Source organism: Leptonychotes weddellii, chromosome 6 (assembly GCF_054177405.1).
Source record: "Leptonychotes weddellii isolate Sample4059 chromosome 6, ASM5417740v2, whole genome shotgun sequence".
NCBI classification, from domain to species: domain Eukaryota; kingdom Metazoa; phylum Chordata; class Mammalia; order Carnivora; family Phocidae; genus Leptonychotes; species Leptonychotes weddellii.
Window position 1 is genome coordinate 61,033,421 of NC_138374.1, and position 10,112 is coordinate 61,043,532.

General features: G+C 40.6%; 1 protein-coding gene across 1 annotated transcript in view; it reads right to left on the minus strand.

Moving 5' to 3' along the window:
• NUP133 (nucleoporin 133) overlaps positions 1-7,657 on the minus strand; it is a 62,082-nt gene extending 54,425 nt beyond the window's left edge. Inside the window, exons 1-4 of the mRNA XM_081824241.1 lie at positions 7,358-7,657; positions 4,700-4,818; positions 1,558-1,661; positions 88-195 (exon numbers count right to left, since the gene is read on the minus strand). Coding sequence (XP_081680367.1) covers positions 88-195; positions 1,558-1,661; positions 4,700-4,818; positions 7,358-7,539 — 513 coding nt within the window. The 5' untranslated portion in view covers positions 7,540-7,657. The remainder of the gene's footprint in view (positions 1-87; positions 196-1,557; positions 1,662-4,699; positions 4,819-7,357) is intronic.
• Positions 7,658-10,112: the final 2,455 nt, after the last annotated feature.

The following is a 10,112-nucleotide window of genomic DNA, read 5'->3' on the forward strand; positions in this document are numbered from 1 at the left end:
TCTCCGAATCAGGTTGGATGATTCCTCTAATATTACAACTCCCTTATTTAAAAAAAATATATTTCAATAAGCATTTAAGTCACCTACCTGAGTAGAATGTGTTTCACCTGCAGTATCAGAATAAGAGAGAGCCACCAAGTCAGCACTCCAGTGGAAGTCACTAGGCGGCAGCTGAAGTTCTTTGCAAACAGATAACTAAAGAAGAAACCCAAAGAAAAAATCTTTCACATCAAATCCAAGTTTTTTGAATATGCACTTGACTTCACTATTTTCTTTCCCTGCATATTTCAGATTCTGATTCACTGCTGGAAATACCATTCTATAAATATTCTTTCTTCTCACATCTTTTTGATCAGGCTTTCATCAGGGCTTTCAGTAATTTCAAAACAAAATATCTTAAGAGATACAGAATCAGGAAAACTTAAAAGGTAGACCAGACACTGAATATCAACTAGCCCAATACCTTTCCGGACTAAAAAAAGTCTACTGGTTAAGAGAGGTATGTATGGAATTCTCCCAGGCTAGTCTTGATTTGTTTATTTGACATCTAAAATCAGCATGACCACAGAATAATTAATTATACCAAGTTGTCCAGAAATATTTCTTAGCCTCAGCCAGGTATCAGGCTCCTTCTGCTAACTCATCACAGCCCCCAGGATGTCTCCTTGCCTATGCTCTCAACTACAAATACTACTTTCTAGGCAGCAGCAGTACAAAGGCCACAGATGTCAAGAGTTCAGATAAGCACAAGTCCCCAGTTCCAATAGAACTAGTGCCTTCCAATAGAACAATGGCCCAGTAACAACAGACCAGTGATTGGTGCAAGGAAGGATGCCTGATATGGAACACACAGGAAAATTAGGTTGCTGACAATAAATTCTTGGAAACACAAATGATAATCCTATGTGAGAAACTTGACAACTGAAAGTTAAACTAGTAACTAAAATTGGTATCATTTTTTCCCTATTTTTAAAAGACTTATTTACTTATTTGGTGGGAGGGGAAGGGCAGAGGGAGAAAGAATCCTGAAGCAGACTCCCAGCTGAGCACAGAGCCCGACGCAGGGCTCAATCCCAGGACCCCAAGATCATGACTTGAGCCAAAATCAAGAGTCGGCTGCTTAACTGACTGAGTCACCTAGATGCCCCTGTTTTTCCCTATTAAGCATCATTCAGCAGATTTAGTGAAACAGTCCTATCTTAGAAATAAAAAAACTCAATTTATTAGCTTATGTGGATGGCATTTAGCCTTAAACTTCATTAGGTAGACTGACATGACATTTATAACATTCATTAAAAATTTTGAAGTCTCTAATGTTATTAAATGTAAATAAGATGGATCTAGTTTAAAATTAAATGGGAGAAAATTTTTTTTCCCAATACAAAAATGTATATGCATGCTCAGTATTTCATATCATAACGAAAATGCAAATCCATAATGTTTGAGTAGATTCAGATTACTGTCCTCTAACAACTCTATAGAGCTTTAGGGTAATAACTAAGAGCCAGTTGGTAATCCTCTCCTCTATCTCCTTCTAGCTTTCTAAATAGCAATTACCTTAGTAATAGGTGACAGAGCAATCTTCCAAATAATGAGTTTCTCTTTGCAGACCAGACAAGCCCATCCACCTTCATCTATGTGAACAGTCAGCTGATCATCAACTTAAAAAAAAAGTACGTAATTAAACTTAAAGAATTAATAAGAAAAACTGTTAAAAAAACAAAAAGAAGAAAAAAAACCTTATAATTCCTTATACCAAGATCTTCTTTATAGCTACATTCTTTTTTTTTTTTTTTAAAGATTTTATTTATTTATTTGAGAGAGAGAATGAGAGACAGAGAGCACGAGAGGGAAGAGGGCAGAGGGAGAAGCAGACCCCCTGCCGAGCAGGGAGCCCGATGTGGGACTCGATCTCGGGACTCCAGGATCATAACCCAAGCCGAAGGCAGTCGCCCAACCAACTGAGCCACCCAGGCGCCCTATAGCTACATTCTTTATATATATGTGTGTATATGTGTGTCTATATATATAAAAAATTACCACATAAAAAAAGATTCATTCTCATCAAAAATGCTCTCGAGTAATTCAAGAATCATAAATATCCAAAACAAGAAATCCATTTAACTTTGATAACCACATTTAGAAATGTATCTGAAGGCAAAAAGTGTATTTTGGACTTAGGTTTAATATCTTTTAATATTGGTTATAAACAGGTATCTTACTTTCTATAATATTTAGTAACATTTGTAATTTTATTTTGATACAGCAACAGAAATAATAATCTCTCCCATTAAATATATTAAAAATTTCAAGGAAAAACTGTTCCTTCAAAAGAATGTGATTTTCGAATACTTTCTTTAAAAGTATGATAAATCACTTCACTATATGGAGACATCAAGGGTTACATTCCATATTTTTTAAAGAGGTATTTAAAGAGTTATTTATTTATTTTAGAAAGAGAGAGAGAGAGCACGAGGGAGAGGCAGAGGGAGGAGAGGAAGAGAATCTTAAGCAGACTCCTCACTAAGCGCAGAGTTCCACACAGTGCTCAATCCCACGACCTGAGCTAAAACCAAGAGTCGGCCGCTTAACCGACTGAGCCACCTGGACACCACATAGGTTACATCCCATATTAACTGACAAAACTAAATTAGTATATTGCTGTCGTAAGCATTGGTAGTAAACCTCAGTGTGTTAGCCCTAGAAATTTAATTAATTTGAGCTCTGCCTGCCTAAAGAAGGGCAAGATAAAAGGTATCAATAATGTACAAGCTAAAATACTAAATCGTGCCTAGGCTAAGTGTGGGCTTTTTGCTGAATGAGCATATCTGCTCAATATTTTCTTTTCCTGAAAGCAATAAAGCAGCTCCAAATACTCTACTGGTAAGCCCTTGAGGTCTCTGACTTAACACACAGCACTTGGTAGGTTTCCATATAGGGAAAAGTTCTTTTAGTTTACACACCCCTCAGTTTAAACATCCTAATTTCTAGGGACTCTCTCCTCTGAGGCTGTGTACTATTTGTTATTAAAAGTCTGGTGGGGGCGCCTGGGTGGCTTAGTCGTTAAGCGTCTGCCTTCGGCTCAGGTCATGATCCCAGGGTCCTGGGATCGAGTCCCACATCGGGCTCCCTGCTCGGCAGGAAGCCTGCTTCTCGCTCTCCCACTCCCCCTGCTTGTGGTCCTACTCTCGCTATCTCTCTCTCTGTCAAATAAATAAAGAAAATCTTAAAAAAAAAAAAAAAAGTCTGGTGGCATGAACCAGGAGTATGTTAAAAGGTTTAAATATAGGGCGCCTGGGTGGCTCAGTTGGTTAAGCGACTGCCTTCGGCTCAGGTCATGATCCTGGAGTCCCGGGATCGAGTCCCATATCGGACTCCTTGCTCAGCAGGGGGTCTGCTTCTCCCTCTGACCCTCCCCCCTCTCATGTGCTCTCTCTCTCTCAAATAAATAAAATCTTTAAAAAAAAAAAGGTTTAAGTATAATTTAAGCTGAAATTTTTAGAAAAGTAAAGAAAAATATATATATTTAAAACAAAAACAGTGCAGGGCGCCTGGGTGGCTCAGTCACCTTCAGTGTCTGCCTTCAGCCCAGGTCATGATCCCAGAGTCCTGGGATCAAGTCCCGTATCAGGCACCCTGCTCAGTGGAAAGTCTGCGTCTCCGACTCTGCCCCTCCCCCTGTGCATGCACATGCTCTCTCTTGCGTGCGCTCTCCCTCTCTCTCTCGCAAAAATAAATAAAAAATCTTAAAATAAATATATAAAACAAAAACAGTGCATGACAGAGGTTAGTGGAAGTTTAGTTGTCTGAAAACCACTGTACCTGAGTTCTCAAGGACTCATAGGGAAGATAGGCAAGTTCAAGTTGATGAGAAATATTCCTTTCTAGAATGGAGTACTTTAACCCTTTTTGATTATCATTCACAGTATGAACTACATTTTATATCATGATGCATTCACATACAATTTAAATAAAACAAACAAGTTATCAAGCATTATTATATGAAATGCACTCTGATATTCTGCATTGTTTTTTTAAGTGCTGGCCATGAGCCACTAAACTGATTTCAGTTACTACCTGCAGTTTGAAAAACACTGTTCCAGAAAATCACAAAAATCTATAATTGCATCATAAATAAAAATGCCTTGGGAACATCACTAAGGATGCTCTGAACTTTGCTCTTCAAGTCACCCAACCCCTCAACCTTACCGCTGCCTTTCTAACACTTGTGTGACTGCATCTTTCAAACTTCCACTCTAATTCTCTGCCAACAGAATCTTTTAAAGATACACCACACTGATAACACTAATGTGTACATAACCTCTGGGATACTACACAGGATCCAGAAATGGAGGTAGTAAGACTTGACCTTACTGTATTATCACACCCAATAATGTGAGGCAGTGTTTTGATTTTTTTTAAAGCTAAACTTCATACACCCGATCAACTTTTGAAATCAGACCAAGTTTTGCATATGCGGTGTTTACAACCATAAAAGAAGTAATGTGATTGTGCTAAAAATAAACTCATTCTGCTTCTCAAATTCATTACATTTCTCAATTACAGTGAAAACCAAATACATTACCTGTTTCTACCCCATTTAAGTGAAGGTATATCAGAGAAAGCACAAATTTCATCTGAGCCAGAGCCAGGCTGCATTCTGAATTGCTAATAGAGGCAAATGGAAAATGATACCCACCTTCAGCCAATGTCAAGGCTTCCATTATTTTAACAGGAAGAGAAGATCCAAATGTTTTCACATCGTAGTTCATAGACTCAGTTACACAGTGGTGTGGCAATATTCGTGTAGGTGTTCCTCTAAAGAAAAGAGACCACATTCCTTGAACCATAACTTAAAATTTTCCATTATCTTGTGGCGCTTGGGTGGCTCAGTCGGTTAAGCGTCTGCCTTGGGCTCAGGTCATGATCCCAGGTCCTGGGATAAAGTCCCACATCAGGCTCTCTGCTCAGCGGGGAGCCTGCTTCTCCCTCTCCCTCTGCTGGCCACTCCCCTTGCTTGTGCTCTGTCAAATAAATAAAATCTTTAAAAAAAAAAATTTCCATTATCCTAATTTTAAGGTACATATTTTCACATAAAGAGAAGATCTCTGATAAACAAGAAGAATGATGAGGTGTAACAGTAAAAAAAAAAAAAAAAAAACAACTCTGGCTCATGTGTACTGTGTAATATATTTTTTGTTAAAAAAAAAAAAACAAAAAACTGGGCGCCTGGGTGGCTCAGTTGGTTAAGCGACTGCCTTCGGCTCAGGTCATGATCCTGGAGTCCCTGGATCGAGTCCCGCATCGGGCTCCCTGCTCGGCAGGGAGTCTGCTTCTCCCTCTGACCCTCCCCCCTCTCATGTGCTCTCTCTCATTCTCTCTCTCTCAAATAAATAAAATCTTTAAAAATAAAAATAAAAAACTGATAGGATCTAGAAAAATGGCTTCTGACTCTTATGCTCTAGGAATCAGACGCATGCTCTATTCACTTAAACTATTTATAACTGCTTCCTTAGCTGTGAAAAACGAAGGTTGGACTAGATCAGTATTTTCCAAATTGTGGGTCATTTTGAGGGTCTCAATCAACATTTTCGAAAAACAGAATATAATCCAGAGTTATTCTACACTGTGGTCAAAAAAGCTTTACAAACACTGGGTTAGATTATCTTTTTTTTTTTTTAAAGATTTTATTTATTTGACAGAGAGAGAGACAGAGCAGGAACACAAGCAGGGGGAGTGGGAGAGGGAGAAGCAGACTCCCTGCTGAGCAGGGAGCCCAATGCGGGGCTTGATCCCAGGACCCTGGGATCATGACCTGACCCGAAGGCAGAGGCTTAACGACTGAGCCACCCAGGCGCCCTGGGTTAGATTATCTTTAAGCTCTCATCAATCCTGGAACTTTTTTTTTTTTTATTGAAGTATAGTTGACACATAATGTTACATTAGTTTCAGATGTACAAAACAGTGATTGAAGCACAGCTACTGTCTGTCACCATGCAACCCTATTATAGTATCATTGATTATATTCCCTATGCTGTACTTTTCATCCCCATGACTTACACATTCTATAACTGTAAGGCTGTACCTCCCACTCCCTTTCACCCATTTTGCCCTCATCAGGCAAATTTTATGAAATCTACCAGACTTTTTTTTTTTTTTAAAGATTTCATTTATTTATTCTTAAAAAATATATAGAGAGAGGCAGAAGCAGAGGAAGAAGCAGGGAGCCTGATGCGGGACTCCATCCCAGGAACCCCAGATCATGACCTGAGCCAAAGGCAGACGCTTAACGGACTGAGCCACTCAGGCACCCCCAGATTTGTGCAACCAAGATATTAGAGTCATGAGTATCTGCTGTTACCTGTTCTTCAACAGCAGATACAGCAGTTGAAATTGTATCTCCTCACCTTGTTAACATTCAAAAAATAATGTAAAGCTACCAGTATAAAATTTATTCTCTTATCATGAGGATTAAGTGAGCTTTGTTTGTTGACATACTGTTATAACAAAGATTTTTCTTTAAATAATCACTAGAAAGTAAGAAAAGATTTTAAAAACCACACATTAAATACAGTTTTTATTCTGACTTTTTTCAAAAGGAGTAGAAAACACTGACAAGATCACCACTTTGAAGAGCACTTTCAAAATATAAGTTTTCTTGCAAAACAAAGTTCTTTTTTGGTAGATGAATTCAGAGGAAACTACCCAGAAACATGTTACCATCTAAAGCTCTAGATTAATTATGAAACAGTGGGTGCGGAGCATGATTTAACAGGTGATGTGGACTGATGTGCCACGCTTTTATTTGCTAACAAAACTACTCTTAACTCACTGCTATGGAAAGCCTTATACCTATTAATTTAGCTACAAAGTTAACTTGTGTGGCCAAAACTCCCTTAACTATTAATCAGCAGATATTAATGGCAATAACTATGTTATGCATTATACGGTTTTCCTGGGTTGGAGATGCTCCTTGTCACCATCGTCGAAGGATTTCATATTGATTTGGCCTTAAGTGAAGCAGGCTATCGCCTTTTCACAGATGAAAAGACTCATGACTGACTTGACACCGGAAAACAGGGGTACTAAGAAGGAGGCAGGTAACCACTGACTGAAATCCATTTTGTTCACTTCTACACAAAGCTAATTCCATGAAAAGTGCAAAGTGAAGGCTCGATAAATTAAAACGAGGCTTAAATAACTACCCGCAAAGATGGAGAAGATCTATTTCCCCAAAATTCTGGCGTTCTTCCCCGCCGCCCCCGGTTCCGGAGGCTTCTGGAGACACTATGCCATCAGGCCCGCCGAGTCACATAAGCCTATCCGTCACCAGACTGAACCGGGGACAATCACTTACCGCGAGCTCAGCGAGCTACGCCGGCCGACCGGCGAAAAGAGCACCGGGGAGCTGACTGCCGACGCCAAGGACAGACCTTTCCTGCTAGTCGCCCGGGGCGTGGAGCCCGGCCCGACTCCGCCCAGCGGGCCCCTTCGGGTCCCAGGCCCCGGTGTCCGCGGAGAGGAGACGGCCGGGAACATGACGGAACGCAGAAGCGACACAGGGCGCGCGGATTCCGCCCGTGGGGCTGAAGCGCGGCTCGCGCGCGGAGCTTGAACACCCAGACGCGGGAGAGCGCGCTGTGATGGCGTAAAAGCACAGCGCCGAGCGGCGGGCTTTGTTGGGGAGGCGGGGGAGGGCGAGCGATCAGACGTAAAAGCGCAGCGCCGAGGCGCGGGGTGTGGTCGGAACGGTGTGTGTAGGGTGGCGGGGGAGGGCGCGCGGTAATGACGTCAGAGTGCTGCCTCCAGCCGCGGGATTTGGTCGTAGAGGGTGCCAGTGGAGAGTTTTAGGGGGTTGGCGGGTGTCCGGAACCTCAGGAAAGTGAAACTGGAGAGACAGGCGCCTTTCTCGACTGGCCCTCTAGCAGCCTGAACGCAGAGCCTCTCTTTGCTTGGTCTTTCCTGAGCCTCTTGGGAACTGGGAAGTATCGGTTCCCTGGTCCACGCTGAGGAGGGAGAAAATCGGAAAAGCTGCCAGTGGTTTCACACTCTGTTATATTTGTTCTTCTCTACATTTGTCATTCCCCACTCCACACTGTCTCATCCACGCTAGGGAACGCTAGTGACGCCACAAGTCCACATCTTTATCCCAGATCTTGCTCAAAAACTGTAGGCTCTAAACAGCTCCCTAGTGGACACCTCGACCTGCATGTCCTTCAGACTCCTGACGATCCACGTGTTAAAAACTGAATTCTTGTTTTCCTTTGGGACGGACCCCTGTCCTACCACCTCTTGCCCCACTTGGTAAAACTAGCCAATTACCCCAGTCAAAAAGAAGAGCTCTATCCTGGAGTCATTCTTCACACTTAACCGCCACTGCAACATCCTGGTACACTGTAGCTCCTGAATGCAGTCCATGGATGTCAGCCTCCTGCAGTGGAGACCGGAGACCGCAGCGCGTGGAACAGTATCAGGACCTATGCCTTGGGGGCAGCCCAAGTACTTCTTTATCACTACCCAGGGTTCTACATTTTCCTAGTGGCTGCCATTTCCTTAAAAAAAAAAAAAAAAAATCATTTCCTTGTTTATCCTTTGACCTCATTTTAAATAATATAGTCCCTTATACGGGACATCTAGAAGAAGGGATAGTGTAGTGCAGTGGCTCTCACACTCGAACATGTATCATCACCAGGAGGGCTTGTTAAACTGCGTTGCTGCCCATCCACAGTGTCTGAGAATTTGCATTTCTAACAAGTTTCTAGGTGTTGGTGATGCTGCCGTCCGGGGACATTTTGATAACTACTGGCGTAGTAATTGAGTGTATAGACTCTGGAATTAAGTGGGACTTGGTTCAAATCTCACCTCTGCTATTTACTATCTGTGTCATCTTTTTGAGCCTCTATTAAATTACTAATAGTACTCACTTGTGAGAATTAGATAATATAGATGTGACTGTATTTGTGGATGTCAAAAAACATAGAATGAAGGCAAACAAACTGAAGAAAAACAGTATTTCCAATAAAATAGTACTCTTTAAGGAAAATCAGTAAGAGAAAGCAAGCTACCCCAATAGAAAAAAATGGAAATGCATGAAGGGCATGAACTAGCATTAAGTCAAAGACTAGAAATGACCAAAAACACATGAAAAGATCTTCAACGTCACTAATAGTTAAAGAAATGCAAATCAAACCACCTATCAGTATTGTTTGCCTGTTGGATTAGCTGGAAAGTTATAAAAAATGAAAATAGTTCATGTTGAAAGGCTGTGGAGAAATAGGTGCTGATGTATATACTTCTGGCGAGATTTTTATAAATTAGTACAGTCTTTTAAGAGGATAATCTATCAAAAAGCCTTATAACTTGTATATGCTCTTTAAAGGTGGCAATTCACTTTTAGAATTTATCTGAAAAAATCATAATAAATAGTATTGTTTATAATAGCAAAGAATATAGAAAGATGTCCAATGATAGATTTATAGTATATTCACATTATAAAATTGTATATGGTTAAAAAGAATACATGTAGCTGTGTGTAATGAATACTTAAGGATATAGGAAAATATTGTTGTAAAATTTTAAAAAGCAGGTTGGTCACAAAACAGTATGTCCACTATGAGCCCATTTTTTATTGAAATAAAAAAATGTCTCATAGACACATGTATACATGTGAGAAGCTCAACTTGAACATGTGCCTCCCTTCTATATACCCTTCCTAAAGTACTGCCTTTCAGTTAAGACCAAACTTTGATTTCTGTGGTACTAATCACTGCAATCGACAATGGGATAGTAGCCAGAATTATTTCCTGCAGCTGTGGTAGAATTGTTAGAATTCCACTATCACCAACATATTAACGGTGATATTATTAAAATGGAAAGGCAGGGAAACAATAAAGAACTCATCATGGAAATTATCCATGCCCAATCATTTTCAAGGCATTCATTTAATTGCCTCTAATGGCAATGGAACTTTTTGAGATAACTCTAAATTTCATTGTAGTTTAAAAGTCCTCCAAGCAGGGAAGAATGCATATCGTTTTCACTAGTTCTGTGGTCAGCAAACTGTCAAGGGGCAGAGAATATCTCTAGCTTGCAGGCTGTAGTCTGTTGCAACT